The sequence below is a fragment of the Enoplosus armatus genome, chromosome 2 (genome assembly GCF_043641665.1).
Source record: "Enoplosus armatus isolate fEnoArm2 chromosome 2, fEnoArm2.hap1, whole genome shotgun sequence".
NCBI classification, from domain to species: domain Eukaryota; kingdom Metazoa; phylum Chordata; class Actinopteri; order Centrarchiformes; family Enoplosidae; genus Enoplosus; species Enoplosus armatus.
In genome coordinates, this window is record NC_092181.1 from 22,752,898 (window position 1) to 22,771,764 (window position 18,867).

At 39.0% G+C, this 18,867-nt stretch overlaps 3 protein-coding genes across 5 annotated transcripts; 2 read left to right on the forward strand and 1 right to left on the reverse strand.

The window, feature by feature from the left end:
- Window positions 1-829: 829 nt before the first annotated feature.
- Window positions 830-4,036, forward strand: gpank1 (G patch domain and ankyrin repeats 1). The gene is made up of 4 exons (XM_070912562.1): window positions 830-1,285; window positions 1,371-1,512; window positions 1,601-1,673; window positions 3,156-4,036. Exons 1-4 carry the CDS (start codon window positions 830-832, stop codon window positions 3,595-3,597), a joined length of 1,113 nt encoding a protein of 370 aa, XP_070768663.1. The 3' UTR covers window positions 3,598-4,036.
- A 1,249-nt stretch (window positions 4,037-5,285) lies between these two features.
- Window positions 5,286-13,120, reverse strand: LOC139290703 (cytochrome P450 3A30-like). The gene is made up of 14 exons (XM_070912549.1): window positions 12,976-13,120; window positions 12,752-12,845; window positions 12,546-12,598; window positions 12,255-12,354; window positions 10,520-10,633; window positions 10,315-10,400; window positions 9,132-9,274; window positions 8,900-9,027; window positions 8,052-8,127; window positions 7,767-7,927; window positions 7,580-7,647; window positions 6,645-6,803; window positions 6,140-6,302; window positions 5,286-6,022 (listed from the first exon to the last, which is right to left on the reverse strand). Exons 1-14 carry the CDS (start codon window positions 13,044-13,046, stop codon window positions 5,936-5,938), a joined length of 1,503 nt encoding a protein of 500 aa, XP_070768650.1. The 5' UTR covers window positions 13,047-13,120; the 3' UTR covers window positions 5,286-5,935.
- Window positions 13,121-13,716: 596 nt separating this feature from the next.
- Window positions 13,717-18,778, forward strand: LOC139300457 (cytochrome P450 3A40-like). 3 transcript variants are annotated; one of them, XM_070923588.1, is made up of 13 exons: window positions 13,717-13,781; window positions 13,893-13,986; window positions 15,003-15,055; window positions 15,256-15,355; window positions 15,459-15,572; window positions 16,054-16,142; window positions 16,398-16,546; window positions 16,720-16,852; window positions 16,939-17,012; window positions 17,109-17,269; window positions 17,608-17,834; window positions 17,960-18,122; window positions 18,490-18,778. In XM_070923588.1, the coding sequence occupies exons 1-13, from the start codon at window positions 13,717-13,719 to the stop codon at window positions 18,571-18,573; spliced, it is 1,506 nt and encodes a 501-aa protein (XP_070779689.1). In that variant the 3' UTR covers window positions 18,574-18,778. The 3 variants fall into 3 exon arrangements, with proteins under 3 accessions (XP_070779689.1, XP_070779680.1, XP_070779673.1); XM_070923579.1 differs by having other exon boundaries at window positions 16,720-16,847; window positions 16,937-17,012; XM_070923572.1 differs by having other exon boundaries at window positions 16,054-16,107; window positions 16,321-16,546; window positions 16,720-16,847; window positions 16,937-17,012.
- The last annotated feature ends 89 nt before the right edge of the window (window positions 18,779-18,867 follow it).

The following is an 18,867-nucleotide window of genomic DNA, read 5'->3' on the forward strand; positions in this document are numbered from 1 at the left end:
CTTATAATATTGTGACTGTATGATAGGGGTACTCTATATCATGAGTACTTTTACTTTTGATACTTTAAGCATATTTAGCTGATAATAGTTGTGTACTTTATTCAAATAAAAATTAGAGTGCAAGACATTGGGGTTTTTCAAGAATACTTCCGACACACCACGGACTATTAGTGATGTAGGAAGCTCAGCAGAAAAGGAAACATCCGGTCCGATAGGTGGCAGCACTCACTGTTAGTAGTGTATCTAAAGCTATTCTGTTTACAAACAGAGGAAGAAAGAGGGTAACGCTAGCTTGAAGCAAAGCAGCGTTGGATTATTAAAGAAGTTAGTTCATAATTCTGTTCATATCTTACGTCATCATCTGGATAATATTTTGAAGCGACTTGGGTAATGTTGCGAATTAAGTGATTAAAGCCATCTTTATCAACAACGAGCTTTCATGGTCTAAATGTTAATGCTCATGTTAACCTAGGCTGAAGCTCGACAACTCAGTTAGCACACTTAGCCTAGCTAACGGTTACAAAAGGCTGTTGACATATTCAGATAGATAAATGGACGCACTGTAAATTGTGTTTGGTTAAATATAATGTGGGACATAGTTTTTCAGAATTAAAGAGACATAAAAACACTCGCCCTGCTGTGCTACATATCAAAATAAGCTAGCTAGATACGTTAGCTTAATAGATAGTTCAGTTTAGACAGTATGCAGCCATAGCAAGAACTTTCCTTGTTTAAAATACAAGTCTATTTCTCAGATTGACTTTCATTGTAATAACAGTGATCTGGTTAAACTTTCAACCTGCCACATCTGAAGCTACAGACACTCCTGATGGCTGCTTCAGGCTTTACTCCTGCCAGCGGGCAGGATCTTTTCAGCATTGAAACAACCAAACAAAACAGTTCTACGACAAACAGTGCACTTAGTGGGGAAGAGGTCAGGCAGTTCTACGAACATTTAATGAAGGACGAGAAAGGACAAGATGTATTAAGGAGCGCAATTAGCCAGACAGATTATGGAAGAGAGCGCCAGAGTAAACAGAGGAACAGAGAGTCCAGCAGAAGAGTGAGGAGGAGAGTCAGGCCTGTAGAGATGCATCGGGGTCAAACTGATTCTGCGGTGCAAAGAGGGATTAGCGGCGGAAGTGAAGGCAACCAAAGCAGAGAGACAAGCAACTCAGAAAGGTCCATGGAGCTCCTGGGGCTCAGGTTGCTGCGCTGTGCCCATGAGGGGGACATCTCTGGCCTCAAAGAACTGCTCTCAAAGGGGGTCGACATCAACTTCCAGGTACACAGCTTACTACTCAGCGTGTTTTCCTTGTAGGAAATATTTTATTTGTACTTCTTTGAAGTCCTGATGGTCTTCCCTACAGGATACTTTCTTCTGGACGGCGGTGATGTGTGCAAGCTGGTCAGGACAGAGAGCTGCGGTGAGGCTGCTGTTGCAACACGGAGCAGCCTGGGTCGGAGTGGTTGATACACAGGGCAGGGATGCCAAAGACCTAGCGCGGGAAGGTATAACCAACTCTTATTTGTAACTTGAAATTTCTGTGTTTGTGTGTACAGTGAAGTTGAACTCATCCATATCTGTTTTTTCCCCTAGCGGGCCACAATGAGGTATTGGAGGAGTTGGAGAGCTATGGGAGAAGTACACAGAGGAAGACACAATCTGATAGGTTAGCACACTCTAAGTTGAATATAGTTTAAACCAAAATGAACCAAATAATAATTACTTACAAATAAGCTGTACAAAAGATGATAACAGTACTGTCCTTTGCTGAAACAGAAACACAAAGCCTTCCTACAACTAAAAAACTGAACACTCACTGAGCTGCCATTTTCAATTGGAAAATGCCAAATTTCCCTAACTATCCATCAAAATCTTATGTCACAATTTGAGGTGAGAAGTAGGCCATGCTGCTGGAGTTTAAGAGAAAGGTGGTAAACATTATTATGTAAGCGTGCATTTGCTGAATGGTACGTTTCTGACGGGGCTGCATTGATTTCCAAAGTTGTTGTACCCAGATGTGAATCCTGCATCGAAAACTGAGATTACTCAAGTGATGTCGTCTACCCCAGTCTTGTCTATTCATTGGAAACCGCCACAACAACAGGGGCCCCCTCTGTCCACCACAATCATTTATGTTAATTCAAACAATAGAATTAACATATTAGAGCCAGACAAATGATTGATTTTTGATGCTGATATTAATATTTGAGAGTTCAAAAAAAAAAATATATATTGGCTGATATTTGATTTGATATGACATGGACACTTTTGATAATGTCCTCTTATATTTGGTGATTTAAGGATTGTGATCAAGATATATGAACTGAGTTTGACAATTCATATAAATATCAGCACTTTCTGGTGTTAAAACTATGCAGCTGCAACACCTCATCCATCTTTGACATTACTGCAATTTCTCGTTACTTATCAGCTGACATATATGCTGACACAAAGGTTGAAGACTGGAGTTAGCCTTTGAAGATTTTTATTGGAAGCAGTAGTGAAACTGAAAACGTTCTTCAATAAAACATGGGAAATTCAATGACAAATCGAGGGATTGCTGGTGAAAGAACATTAAAGGCCTTGCATACACGCACAGAAGTTTTCACCTCTGCTCAGGTTGATGGTGGGTGGAGCCATGCTGAGATTAACGTGTTCACCTTAGTCCATGTAGCAGTAAGAATGATAGAAGTTATTATTAGTAACTTAATTAGTCCCACCTTAGCAGGTGCAACAAAGTTAATTGGGTGAGTGAGGGAGATGTCATTCACATAAAAGCTGTGTCCCAAATCCATACTACATACTGATTCTAAGCAGATTCTTAGTATGCAGTGTGTTCACATTGGAAAAGTGACTCAAAGCAGTGTGCTGCTGATGCACTAAAGAAATGGAGGAGCTGCTCAAACTTAGGAATACATTTTTGCGCAGAACGAGGACTGTGGGTTTTGTCCCCTGTCACTTACATTGGAAGGGCATTAAAGAGCGATCTTTTAACAGCCGGTATGAACAGGCCGAATGATTACTGCAAGTTTATGTACATAAGGGCACCTGACTATTGTTTTAAGACAGACAGACGCCAATGTTGTGAACCTGCTCCTTTAATATTTCTCCTCTCACTAATGTTGTCTCTTCTTCTGTTTGTCCCCAGTGCCCCCCAGCCTCAGTGGTGCGGTGTGTGTTGTAACGAGTACAGCAGCGGCTTGTCATCACATCTCTCCTCCACTCTACATCAGTTCAATCTGCGGCGTCCTCCACCCACCCCCTACTACTGCCTCCCCCCCTCCAGCAACAGCTACAAGATGATGGTTCGAAGTGGCTGGACACCAGGGACAGGGCTGGGGCCAGAGGGAGAGGGGCCTCAACAGCCAGTGTCAACTGTGCTAAAGAGAGACCAGAAAGGCCTGGGGTATGGACAGGTGAAGAAAGCCAAAGTTACTCACTTCCAAGCCAGGGATCATGATGCAGTGAAACCACCATCCACGGAGAAAGAGGAGAGAGGAGGAAAAGGACAGAGGAAGGAAGAAAGTAGGAGAAAAGAGCAAAAAGATAAGAACTGGGAAAGAGATTTTCGTGCCTCTTTTTATCTTTGACACCTGCTCACAGTGACTTTTCTACAAGCCCTGTCTCCCAAACTCGACTAAAACTTATCTCTAAAACATCAGATCTATTACAATAACAAGTTGTGAAGGTGTTTGTAAAGCTGTTGGGAGGTGTTTTTCCCATGGAGCATAACATGAATACCTAGACTCTACCTCAAAACTGATAACATTTATCAGTTGTGCCGCTGCCGACAGGTTGTGCAATGACCAAATGTGGCATTGATTGATTTCACTTTATCATGATTGCGTGACTAAATATGATGTGCTTACTGTTGACCCATTAAGACTGTTTGAAAAGGTTGGTGGATTTTATTTTCATTCATTAAAAGATACATAAGCCTTACTGATCTAACAAACATCACTGTGAACAATGGTTATGGTTCATGATCCAGCAAAGGAAACATGTTTAATGTCAAAGAGCTATGTTGATATGTTTTATATGGTAATAAAATGTAAAACATTATTGAGACATAACACCCCTTTATTTTATTGGTTTGTCCTTGTATGGCCATGGGTCATGAATGCAGAATAATGTTATGCAACTACACAAACCAACAGTAAACTCTCCCTTTGTGGCGGCTCCAGCTACCTTCTCACCTAATTTAACACACATGTGACTGGTGACTCATATGTTTGTGCATATCTGCCATATCATGTCCTCACATTTAGCCAAGTAAAACTGCTCGGTCTAGATTGTTATATCTCAAAAGCTTGACTTGTTTCTCCTGTTACAACTTGGGGTTGGACATGTTTCAAGATTTTATTTAAGTAAGCACAGCTGCATCCAAATCCGAGACTTCGGAGTCCCCCATGACACAACAGGTGGCCCCAGGTCCTCAAGCTGAGCTCCTATCTCTTCCAAAGTCCAGGCTGAAGTCCACAGGTGAACGAGCTGTGGTCATCAGAGCTCCAAGACTCCTGAACAACTCCTTGTCCACCAAAGTCAGTATCATCATTTAAATAACTACTTGAAACCTTTTTTTTCACAGTGACCAGGAAAATTAATCGATTAAAAAATAAATCCAACAGACCTGTAATAAATACTATTTGTACAAAGTTGTAAGATGGCGATTTGCTTCTCCATAGGTTAGATGGACAATGAAATATTAGAAAACCCTTATAATGTAATGCAGTACAATACAACACAACAAAGTACAGCCTCAAAACGCACCATTCAACTGAGTCATCACCTAGATGATGTAAGATGTAGTAAACTGAATAGGTAGCAGTAATGGTATTCATAGGTGGGATATTGCATTGCATTGCATCATACAGGTGTTTTTGTATTTTTCTGGTCATTAAGCGTATTGGCATGATTTGATAAGGTGTGTCTGTTCTCCTGTTACTTTTTAACTAGTGTTTTTACCCACTTTTTCTTTTACCTTCTCTTTTATTCCTCATTTCAAAAACTTGGAGGGCTGTGTGGCTCAGTGAATAGCACTTCACAGCTAAAAGAATCCCTGGGTTGATTGTGCCCCAGTTTCCTCCTAAATGTCATAGTCACATAATCAAATCAGGACAATTGTATGTGTGAACGTGGATATGAGTTTGTGTTAGACTTTAGATGGCCTGGTGATTACGCTTTAAACAAAATGTAAAATAATAGCCTTCACAAAGTATTATCTCCCATGATGCACCATAATTCTCTAGAGATGTGCCTAAAAACACCAGTACAAACATTTATCATCTGCTTTGTTTATTAGCCTCCAAAGGTACCACCAGTTCTCTGTATTTTTATCACAGTTTATTGATTATGCCTACATGACATGACTATGACACAATCTGTAGCACTTGACCGATGATTTCAGAGTTATTACAGATCTCAAAACCACCGTAAGAGCTGGTTACAGAGCACAAAACAACAAATACAGCATGTCAGTCACCTTTCCATACAATTTTAGAATGTTACAATCTAGCGCACATTAAGCTAACACTAACTTAAAGAAACAAATGGTAAGAAAGACTTATTACAGTTCAAAATTAATTCAAGACACAAACATCCTCTGAATATTACAGTATTATAACAGATACTAACCTCGTGCCTACAATTTTAACAATTTAGATATAACAGAAGAAATATTCATTCATGTTAACAGTGTCCTCGTGTCCTCTGGACATCTGCAATTTTCCTCCATTTTCAGTATTTAAAAAAAAAAAAAATCCCCCTCTAATCGTCACCAAATTTGGTAGATAACATATTTGGATCATTACCCAAAAGGTTAGTCATTCGTGTTTTGATATTCCTGATGCACATATGAATTCCAGTCATGTTCTCCAGGTGTGTATGCTCCAAATGTAGGGGATAGGTCAGCCTTGAGGGATGTACTTCCTAGTTGTTGATTGAACGTCTTGCCAGCTTTAGTTTGATCGGATTTTGGGGTCCAACAACGCTTGAAACGGCCAACTTCAAAGGGATCTGGGGAATGGACACAGTCACCAAATGAGAAACTCTCTTAATGCAAATCTAGCTTGTCAAGTGTTGTTATATATATATATATATATATATATATATATATATATATATAGAAATCACCTCTGTCTCCTCGCAGACTAAGAAGCTGTAGTTCTGCAAAACTTCCACCAAGGCCAGTTTAACCATCACCAGTGCAAATCGCATCCCCAAACAGTTCCTTGGCCCAATCCCAAATGGGAGGTAAGTGTATGGGTTGATGTTCTGCTTGTTCTGCTTACTAAATCTTGAAAATGCAAGCAGCAACAAAGAAAATAGAATTTCAACATTTGAACATATTATGTTTCACAGGACTGTACAAATGATTAAAGCCTTAATGACTTTCTCAAGATTTACAAAAAGATTAAATGACTTAATTTTAGTAATGCATTCACCACTCTCTATAAACAGTCCCCAAATCTTAAGACTGTATTAGAAATGACTTCCAAAGTTCATGTAGTTCACTGATAAGAGTGATTAAGGCATTATAAAACTTTCAAATTTGTATTCGGAAATTATTAAAAGTTGCATTGGAGAATAATCCTTGAGTACGGTTTTATAGTACACACTTATACACTCTGGCAGCTACCTGTCAGGTTTGAACTCTTCTGGCTCTGGCCATAGCTCAGGGTCGCGGTGCAGAGCATAGACTGGGGTCATAACGATCATGTCCTTTGGGATTGTGATTCCATTGATCTTGACAGTGTTTTTGGCTATTCGTTCCATACGTGCACCTGGAGGGTAGAGCCTATTGACAAAACAAGAATATTTCTAAATACCGCATGTATCAGACTGAGCATTCGATCCGAACTACCCCAAACTTGTACTCTTGAAAACAGTGTTTTTGTTGTCCTAGAAATAAAAAGTGTAACTATTGTGGAGAGACTTTTACCATTAAAACAGTATCAAGCAATTTTCAAGAATTTTTGACTGCAAGGCCCAGAGAGACTCAAAAACACACCAAAACACAGCCCTGTGATACTATGGCCTTTTATAGTTGCCTATATATCAAGGAGACACAGAGTCACGTTTCTGGCCACCTGATAAATAAAAGTCCAATATTCACTCGCCTTTATGGTGTGGTTTGGTGCACCAACTCCTGAGAAAAATATCCAGGTCTTCTCAGATGTTCGTCTTTCTTCTCCTACTGCTTGTTTACTTGTGCTCTTTGTAATACAATTATGCTGTGCAGGTAGCTTACAGTCGCCTTGTTTGCGGTTGTTGGCTGGAAATAGCTGCCTACAGTTGTATGGGGGTTGATAAAACTAGTGAGGATCAACTACGGCGAATGTGCAGCCAGAGAAGTTTAGAGTGGTGTTGATTCTCAGGGAGTTTGGTACTTGAAATTACTCTCATTTGATTCAGCGTTAATCACAAAAAATGCTCAATGCAGGTTTAATGTTTGAGAAAATTGAAAATGTTTTTCTTCCTAAACTTTATCATATTTACTATGAAAACATCTTGACCTGACATCACATCATCAGTCTGTTCAGACATCAACTAGCACAAGAAAATGCTCATTACCTCAAACACTCATTGACCACACTGTCTAGGTACTCCATCTGCGTCAGAGCTTCATATTGGACTGGGCCCTATAGAGTTGTTACAAATCACAGTTTGATTAAACACAATTCATATTTTGAAAACTGTAGTTTCATCAGTGAAATAAAATGGAGAGAATGACAGCTGTACGAGAAAACGTCTGCTCTACCTTATTGGGGAAAGTGGAGTCTATCTCCTCTTGCAGGTGTTTCATGACTTCAGGATTTCTTGCCAAATTGTAGGCCAAGAAAACGAGAGTGGTGGCACTCGTCTCGTAACCAGCAAACACAAACATTGTCGCTTGAGAAAATATCTCATGATCGGTAAGACCTGATTGGACAGGCGCGATGCATGAACAGGAAGGGGGATGAAAGGAGGCGTCAAACCTTTGGTGTGAAGACATGAGAGCGTTAATTTGTGCTTCTGTATGTGTGTGATGTCACTGTGTAATTACCGTTGTTCTGCTTGTCTTTCTTGTGTTGATTGGCTGTCTGAGAGTTGATCATATGTTGAAGCATATCTCCCGAAATCTGAAACAGGTCAGATAATCAGTGTGCGCGTCCTCCTGTTGTATGCGTGCATGTCTTTGTGAGTACAGTCGTGTGGTATGAAAATATATTGTATACCACGAAATGACAGGTAGAGATTTTAGTATATATTGTATAGCCTGAAAGATCTCTGGTTTTATGTTGCAAATGCATAAGAATTAGATTTTCGGAATATTTGTATTCACAGGATTTTTGTGTACTGTAAATGCGATGAAGTACTCTTATTTGTCAGGTATTTCATTCACAACAAAAGTCATGCCCATCTTGCTATTTTATCAATAAATGTTGAGCTTTAAGGTTTTTACCTTTTGAAACAGCAGCAAACAGCAGTCGACAAAACAGCATTTAATTAATCAAACATTTAACTGGTGTTGAAGACTATTTGACAGGATGGAAAGCTCCAGAAAAGCTACAAAATGGATATTTGATTGTTTTGTCAACTGCTGTTTCTGATGTCAAGAATGAACTTTCAAACAAAATCTTGAGCCTGCGTAGACGAGATGTAAAGAGCTCAGAAAATGTTCCATGACCACTGGGCAGACTCCATTTGCCGATGAAGATTGTGTGATATGATTGAAAGCTCCAGAACTGAGGTGAGATTGAGATATCTTAAAGGTTTCTGTATTGAATATTTCACGGAATTTTCCTTTATTGTGATATACAGTATATATCTATCATCATATAAGATTGGACATACTGCGATAGAAGATTTTATCCATATTGCCCACCCCCAAGTTGTGTGTTTTGTCCAGACCTGTTGTGAGCTCCCATTGCGTTCTGCTGTGATCTTCTCCGTAACCGTTTTAAAGAAAGCACTTGCATCCTTAGATAACAATGAGACACCCAGCAGCTCCAACAGTGGAAGAAAGACAGGGAAAACCGCTGAGAAGGAAAAAGGGATTAACAATTGTCATTTTAGTCACAAAACAAAGCACTTAACATCAATATAAAGAAACAAAAGGTGTCATGGAAAAGCAGTGATGTACCCTGGAAAATGAAAAGCAGTGGTGAGAAGTTGAACAGGTTTGTGGCATGGGTGATGAGGGGACTTGAGGGGTTGCTGATTGTGTCCACATCCACACTGAATAAACAGCTCGCCATCACATCCATACTGTAGGGTCCAAAGAAACTGGAATACATACATTATAGGAATCATTGATCAGCACTTAAAACCAGTGCCACAGGTAGGAGATGTCATCATGTTTGCTCCTCAGTCCTTAATTAGGTAATGTCAACTGGGTTTTAGAAATGCTTCCATGGTGAAGTTATTGAGCATATACGTTCATGTTTACAAAAATAATTTCTTAATCAGAGGAGAGGAAATGGCATCCATCGAGGAAACCTTATAAGCTGTATCGCAAATATATATAAAGATTGGAATTTGAAATACAGATTAGCCTTTGTGTTTATTGTCGTTTCAATTTTGTAGATCTCACAGCATCTGTATGTAGTGTAATTATGTACTTTTGGTTTTGAAGATACCATACTGTGTAGTGCTTTAAATAATGTCTGATTGTCGCTACAGCCATTTCCAGAGACCACACGTTTCATATAAAAGAGCAATGAAGGTCTGACACTAATCCAATGACCTTTTGTCACTAATCTAATTGTTAGTCTGCCACTAATACAAACCTGGAATGAGGGTAAAAAGCGTACATGAGAATATACTAAAATTAGTACTTACTTACTTATAATACTATAATTAGGTAACAAAATAATAAAAGGTAATGAAATAATTAACTTTCAGTTTTGTCAAGTAGGATCTTACTTACAGTAGGAAAATTCGTTTTTTTATTGTGGATGTTTAGAAACCATTGTTTAGATTTTAATTAAAATATTTAAAATAAATTGAATTCGTTTAATAGTTCAACATTTTGGGAAATTTGCTTATTCGCTGTCTTGCTGAGAAGATTGATGCCACTCTCATGTTTGTCCTGTAAATATGAAGCTACAGCCAGCAGTTGGTTAGCTTAGCTTAGCACAAAGACAGGAAACAGAGGGAAACAGCTAGCCTGGCTCTGCCCAAAGGTAACAAAATCCGCCTACCAACACCTGTAAAGCTCACTTATTAACAGGTTTGGTTTTTGCAAGGCCACCTTGGGCGGTGTTCTGTCATTAAAAAGCATAGCATTAACATTTAGTAACCATTTATAGTTTAGTATTACTTACTCTTTTATCTTAATAACTTCATTGTCCTCCTTGGACTGCAAGCTGGCTGTCAGTTTGCGGGAATGATGTTTCATGATGTGAAACATCTTAGACAGAGGAAATAGTGCATAATGAACAGAAGTACATGGAGGGTGAAGATGAATATATATACAGTATGTATATATATATATATATCTTTCCAAGTATGAGAAAATTGACAGTTTACCTCCTTTATGCGGCCAGAGGTGAAGAAGGGAGAGAGGACGTTACGAATCCGTCTCCATTGATCATCCTCAGTAAAAGACACTGCGTCGTAGAGGTCCCCATACAGACGGAGGTTCTAAAAGGGGCATCCTGGTCAACACACTTGAGTATGTGCATGTGTGGGTTTACAATTGTACTTATTTGTGGAACAGCTGTTAAGAGTACCCTGGACAAAGAATTTGCAACTGCATCTTGTTGCATTTTTAAAGACATTAAACAGTACAGAAACGTGCTGCCTGATGCCTGCAGATGAAGATCATGTGGTGTGTCAACATTGCTTTTTATCATTTCTGGATGTTTTTTTTTCTAATTGGCAACAAATTCCACAAAAAAAAAACAAAAAAACAAAACCCACAATAAATTGATCCAACGAACAAGTATTGTCTGTGTAGCCGCAGCCTTATATAGTTTATTCCTCTGTGCCAAAGAGCTCCATTGTTGTCCAATTATTAAAAATGCATAAATGAGCCACGCTGTTGCACTGGGAACATGTTCCTTCATTACGATGAACAAGGACACAGGGATAAACATATTTTTTGTTAACTTAAACATACACCATCCTGTGGCTGGTAATACTCACTAGATCACCAAATTTGTATTAACATGCAGCTATTTACTCCTTTTTCAGTGACGTTTGCTAAACTACTGTGCCCAGCTGTTTTTGGAAATTAGTCTTTTTTTAAATGAAATGTGGTACTGAACGCCACAAAAAGGGTAGAGACGTCGGACAGTATTGGGAGATTTTGGTTTTGGTGTTTTTATGGGATTTGTTGACCATAAGAAAAACATACAATAACACCACTCTCATCTTTAAGTATAAATAATTGAAATACCAAATATTTCCCACATTCAAATGTCATTCATTCAGATGAGGTGTGTACCACATTATTATTGGTTTGCAATATGTTTTAGCTGAACTAGTGGTGGCTTTTGGTGTGGCAGTGTTACTTTGCTGGACTGTTGGCTCTAATCCAATCTAGAAAGTTAGCCTGCTTAATGTGTTAGTTCAGTAAGCTAGTTGTGCACATGCAAACATGCTAATATTAGCATGTTAGAGGATAACCTGTTCAGATCTACCTTGGGCCAAACTTCACATTTTTTGTTTCACTGATGGTAATATGGTGATACTGAGAGACAAGTTAGAAAAAACAAAAACATTCTGATTATTTTCTGATAATGTTTGATCTAAAATGTTTCCTCTCCTGTGTTTATGTTTATTTAATCTGATTATTATAGCCTGATGGGACACCTAGCATGACTATAATCTTTTATATTGTCTTGAAATGGGGTCATGTTCACGATGTTCATGAAAAGATGTAATTTGAACTATGCACTATTGTGGTAATCATAATTTGAATGGAAAGTTATTTTCTGAACTCAGAGTTAACAAGTTGTGATGTATGCCATTGTTTTTTAAATGTGAAAGCCCATGGAAATTGCCTTTTCATTTTTTTTTTTATATTAATTTCTTGTCTAGATTTCTTGTTACCAGCATGACCATCCCCGAGTTTTGAAAAGGGAAAAGTCACAATTTCTTTCACAACTTAAAACCATTGACCTGCTAATACTTGACTTCCCAATGCAGCATTAATCTGCTTTAATCGATGAACAAAGGATATTGTGTCACTGTACAGTGTCTTTTGTACTACGCTCTTCTGTCTTTTGTACTATTCAGTGTTAATCTTGTGTGTTCTCACCCGTCGGTTTGTAAAGTGGGTGAAGCATTCCTTCACCAGGATGGTTTTCAACATGTCAGGGTCCATCACAGCCAGCATGGGCTTCCTGAACTCATACATGCTGGACATTTACACAAACGCACAGTTACATTTTGGGGCATTTAGTATAAAACGCATGTAAAAGAACATTTGCTGCCAGTAATGCACTGGTGCTGACACAAGCAGTCAAGTGAGAGGTTCAAGGGTCAAAACCTGCCAAACACGCAGTTTCATGTTATTATATTTACACTTTAAAAAGCTTTGTAGACTCACCCCCATACTCTGCCATACTTTTGAGCACACTCTCTGTCATCTATGTAGTAAACCTTGTAACAGAGAACACACTTTCATCACTAATTACAAAATACATCATTGTCTGTATGCTTACCAACTCAGCATATATTTTTAAATCCATTGACAAAAATGATAAAAATCAGTCATTCAAATAAAAAAAATGGGATTTATGAAGATTTTAATACTTTGTTGTGCCTGGCAATTGTGCCCCAGTACATCAAAGGCTTGGGACCTGGGATCCCCAACTTCTTAAATATTCCATGAGTCCAGCTGCCATAACTGCGCAGAACAGAAAAGCATTAAATCATGTCATTAAATAGTGTCAGTTAAACTTGAAAGGAAAAGGCTAAACTTTGAGTCTTTGGTGCATTGCTGATGTACAAATACGATTAAAATCTCTGATCCTTACATGACAAATATGCAGATAAATGTTGTCAGTAGAATCCATGTTTCTAAAGAGAAGAAGGGAAGATAGTCCATGGTTCTCTCTTGCTTGACCAAGTTCTTGTGATCGCAGCTTTGCACTGAACTCTGACAGCATGACCAGCAGGCGTGATCACTTGTTGCTGTGTTACATAATGACTTTAGTCCCTTCCCTCTTCCTGTGCAGTGACACAGATACACGGAGGGAAAAAAACAAAAGTACACAAGTTTCTGCCGCCCACTCATACAAAACTACTGCAAGTCTGCACATGTTTTTGTGTGAGCACAGATTCAATAAATATGACTAAATAAAACAACTTTAGAGACAATTGTACATGTCTCTACATACATTTAGGAACAAAATGTGTTGGTGGTGTTTCTATTTTGTCCACTTATACCAGAAAATCTAGTGTGAGCCAAGAAGAAATTACTTTTGTATTTGACTTCTTGTATTCAAGCAACATAACAATATATTGGTAAGGTCCATAAGGTCACAAAACTGCAGCGTCACAGATTACAGCTAATGAAACATGGTAATTATAAATGCTGCTTGGTCTCTTTCTGTCAATGATTCACGTAATATTGCTACCTGCTATTGATTCAACTCTCACACACTTCCCTTACTCAAGCAACAGGTCTGTGCAGCAGGACATAAAAGCCTTTGGTCGTGATTTGGCCTGTAGTGGAACTTGTGCTGCCGTTGATAGAAGAGAGAAAACGCGCAGACATGGGCTACTATTTCTCCACTGAGACATGGACCCTCCTGGTCGCTCTCATCACACTGCTCTTTGGGTAAGTGTTTAAGAATATGTAGTCCCAAGTATTTGTACTGTTTTTATGTGTGTTTGCCTGAATGACAAAAATCTCTTCTCTTCACTTCTACCTGCTTTTTGTTTTACAAAGGTATGCCTGCTGGCCATATCGAACATTTAAGAAATTGGGCATCCCTGGTCCCAAACCAATCCCTTTTTTCGGTACTATGTTGGCGTACAGAAAGGTTGGTAAATGTAACTTTTCAGAAGCAATACACCATAGATTTATAACAGAATGTACAGGTAAATATTGGTACAATGGAACACCTGACAAAGTGGGAACATTCAAATTTCTTTCTGAAAAGTTGAGGCATAATATTGAGTGAAACTAGTCTTTTCTTCCCCCTTGGTATCTATGCTATGCTTTCTGACTAAATGGAATGCCCCCATGTGGCTGTTTATGACAAAGTCCAAAAATACAATATATACAATACAATAATACACCAATCATTACATCTCTTATGGGGTTTTGGCCATGTACATATATCATAGGAGGTGTAGTTGTAGAGTTTAGATCACACAGTTTTACAGCTTTTAAGCATTGTTTCGAGAGTCTCTTCTTTAGCTAGATAAATTGACAGGTGAATAGAGGTAGTGGTTGTGAAAAATGACTTTTGAAAAACTCAACAGTGGTGTCGTTTTTCAGAAACAATGTTCTGTTTACTCAAGATAATCCACAGACGTTGCTAAGGACTGTTTAGAAGAAAATACTACCAAAATATTTAGTAGAAAATAGCTCCTAGTGAATGAATTTCCCAGGTTTAAACTTCCTGGCAAAGATGGAACTAATAGCCTTTTTGGAGTTTAATTTCTTAATGTATAAAAGTGTCTGTATATCTCAGTTGTGTTGTTACATTTTGACAATTAAAGTTCCCATTTTACCAATAGTGGCTAGAAAAGGTGGTCTCAAAACAATGTATTTGAGGTATGATCTGTCAGTGTTAGTGTCAGTGAAAATGTTTTATTTTATTGTTATTTAATAAAATGTGAAGACGTTGGGATGATCGAGTAAACTGTTTTGTAAAAAGATGTATCATGTTAACGCGCACCATGTACCGACTCCAGTTCTAGTTATCTGTTATTGTTAATTATTTACATATTTAAATATAATTTGCCATGCTACAAATATCTGCACCATGTTAAAGCGGACTGAAGAAAGGTGTTTAATTCATAATCTGTATATTATTATTCTTGTAACCAGGGATTCATTACCTTTGACACAGAGTGCTACAAGAAATATGGGAAAATATGGGGGTAAGTCTGCATGTCGCACAGTGTGCGTGTGTTTCTGCATGCACATAACGTGTATCTGACTGTTGTCCTGAGAGCTGTTTTCATATTTCATGTTGTATGCCTGTTTTACAAAGGTACATTTGAATGTGACTGTATAAAAATCTCACCTGGTGTTTTATTATTTTTCTATTCATATTCTTTTCTTTCCTTATCATATTCAGCATGTTTGACGGCCGGCAGCCCGTGCTGTGTATCACAGATCCTGCCGTGATAAAAACTGTTCTGATAAAGGAGTGTTACTCTCTCTTCACCAATCGCAGAGTATGCAAACTTACCATATAGCACACTCTGTCAGTCATTATGGTCGCTGCATTTTAGTTGAACTCTCCTCGTCATTGACAGATGTTTCCTAACTTTGTTGCAGAACTTCCGTCTGAATGGGAAACTGTACGATGCCGTGTCCATCGCTGAGGATGACCAGTGGAGGAGGATCCGGAGTGTCCTCTCTCCTTCCTTCACCTCAGGAAGACTGAAAGAGGTACTGCCTCTCCTGCTCTGTACCTCCTCTGCCCTTTATTGCATGTTGAACAGAACATTTTTCAACCCAGGTCTGTTTTGGAACTTGACTAGATTCTCCCTAGAGCAGTGGTTCCCAACCTGTTTGGCTTGGGACCCCTTAAAATGAAGCAATGTCTACTTTTGAGCCTTCATCACAGGTCATGGTCTTAGTGTAGACATGAGTTGTCAATCAGTTCAGCCAAATAGTGATTTTTCCTTCTTAGATTGTTTCATTCAAAGGATTTTTAGAGGCAAAAATCATAACAAGAAAAAAGAGGTTCCAGTCTTATCCTGGAACCCCTTTTTGGGGTCTTGACCCCCAGGTTGGGAGCCATTGATCTAGAGGGAGCACAAACAGAAGCAGCAGGAACTCTGTGCCAGTGTACTGTACTGTATATTCTATTTTCTAGTATTTCAGAAAGCCTGTTTATAACAGATTTTTCTGTCTATCTGTGCCTCAGATGTTTGATATAATGAAGCACCACTCTGCTAACCTGGTCAGCAGTATGAAAAAGATGGCAGACAAGGATGAACCCTTAGAGATGAAGGAGTAAGAACACTTTATACTCCAACATATTCCATTAATTTAAAAATTATTCCAGAAAATGCATGAAGTCAACTCATTTTTCACCTTCATAAGACAGCAGAGGCAGACAGGAAACAGGGGGGGAGAGAGAGAGAGAGGGGTACAACATGCAGGGTCGCTGGCAACATTGCCATGCGGCCACCAAGGTGCTCCAAGTCAAATCTTACATGCAAGCATGAAAGGATTAGGACATCTCATATGTGTTTGTGTGTGCTTTAGGTTCTTTGGACCCTACAGTATGGATGTAGTCACCAGCACAGCCTTCAGTGTAGACATAGACTCACTCAACAACCCCTCAGACCCCTTTGTCACTAACATCAAGAAGATGGTGAAGTTTGACCTTTTCAACCCTCTCCTCCTCATTGTTGGTACAGAATTCATTTAATATCTTTCAAATGCATCTATTCATAATTGTGTCCTTCATGTAGCTGATAAACCAAAAATATCTGTGCTAGGTAACTTACTGTTCATGTTTACCGTGGATACAGTCACCGTCTTTCCTGTGTCCTTAATGAATGTTTTGCTTTCTGCTTAATTCCAGCTATCTTCCCTTTTATGGGTCCTATTTTAGAGAAGTTTGAGTTTTCTTTTTTCCCTGCATCTGTCACGGAGTTCTTCTATGCTGCAGTGCAGAAGATCAAGTCTAATCGGGAGACCACCAAGCAAAAGGTATGGCTGTGTGTATTTACATACTGTATATGTATATCAGCAGATTCCAAAATATAATCAAAGCTATTCTTATATATGTCTACTTTTAGAGTCGAGTGGATTTCCTTCAGCTGATGATTGACTCCCAGAAAAACAACAACCCCAGTAAAGTGGAAGAGAATAAAGGTGACACACCCATACACAGCCACATGCTGTATCTACACACACATAAAAGCACAAATTAAAGCTATTCTAAATCATATCTCCTCGCTATCTCCCCAGGTTTAAATGATCATGAGATCCTTTCTCAAGCAATGATTTTCCTCTTTGCTGGTTACGAAACAAGCAGCAGCTCTCTCACTTTCTTGGCTTACAATCTGGCGACAAACCCTCATATCATGAAACAGCTGCAGGAGGAGGTCGACTCTACCTTCCCTAACAAGGTACGCTAGGAGGACAACGTTGGAGGTAGCAGGAAGTTCTCAAATTTTCTTTTCCAAAACTAACTTTAAAAAATATTAATCTGTGGCGCTCTGACAAATGGTCTGCATCTCAAAAGCCCACTGCAGGTAGATTAAGTTATGGTGCAATTAGTAGTCACACCAATGTGATTGCTGGATATTAAAATCTTAAAGAGCATATCAGTATCAGTAACAGTGTTTCCTAATCTCAGTATGTAAGGTCCTAACTTTGCCTAAAATAAGAGTGGTGGTCTTCTCCCGAGTGTCATGAGTAAGAATTCCTAGCAGTCATGTATATGTGTGTCTGTGTGTTTGTGTAGGCTCCAGTTGAGTACCAGGCTCTGATGCAGATGGAGTATCTAGATGGCGTCATCAACGAGTCTCTCCGATTGTACCCCATTGCTCCACGTCTGGAGCGCGTGGCCAAGGCGACTGTGGAGATAAATGGCCTTCTGATTCCAAAAGATATGGTTGTCATGGTACCCACATGGCCCCTGCACCGGGACCCTGATCTTTGGCACGAGCCGGAGGAGTTCAAACCTGAGAGGTATAGAAAGGATTACAGTATGTTTAGGTTCACCAAAACAGCCTCAGAAAGGACCTGAGCTCTGCAGGTCGTTACCTCATTTCTGTTATTAATACATTATTGTGTTTGTGTATGTGTACCTTCAGGTTCAGCAAGGAAAACAAGGACACTATTGATCCTTTCACGTACATGCCTTTCGGGGCAGGGCCCAGGAACTGCATTGGGATGCGATTTGCTTTGGTGATGATGAAACTAGCAGTGGTGGAGATCTTGCAGAGGTACAGCTTCTCTGTGTGTGAGGAGACTGAGGTGAGACCATAGATGTTCATTTTACACTGCTTGTTGTTGTTTTTATTGTGTATCAGTAATCCTGTGAAAGTGTTATTCTTTGCTAGTTTGATAGCGGTATTGAGGGTTATATAATGCCAAATGTAGCTAATCATCAGTGTTATAAAGATCTGTCTGATCAAAAGCCACTACCTGAGACTTTGAACAAGAATACAATTGATGCTGTATGTGCTAAAATGTCAAGTAGCACACTCAATAAGCTATCTGTTCTTTGCTAGAGGTTTCTACCCTCTGTGATACTGCCAGATTTTACATGACAAGGCTGAGTTTCATGCAATGTTGGACTTTGTTCACACTTCTTTTCTCTTCACACGTAATTTCCTGCCAGGTCCCCCTTGAGATGGACACACAGGCCCTGCTAATGCCAAAACGACCAATCAAACTGAAGCTGGTGCCACGGGCGGAACCCTAAAGCTAAAAAACAGCAAGATAAAAGATAATCATTGTTGTGTACAACACCATGTCCATTTTTCATAATTTCTTATCAAGCTAATAGTATACTTGCATATCAGTTACTTTTTTGCTCCTGTCGAAGCTTTTATCAATATTCATCCTAAACTGAGTGACAAACATCATTTGTAAAGCCTGTGCTGACAATAAAGGATCTTTCTCATTTTTCTCATGCACACTTATTATTCACCTCTTATTAGTGATGTGATCACTGTTATAGCAACATGCACCTTGTGGGTGCTACAAATTATCAAAA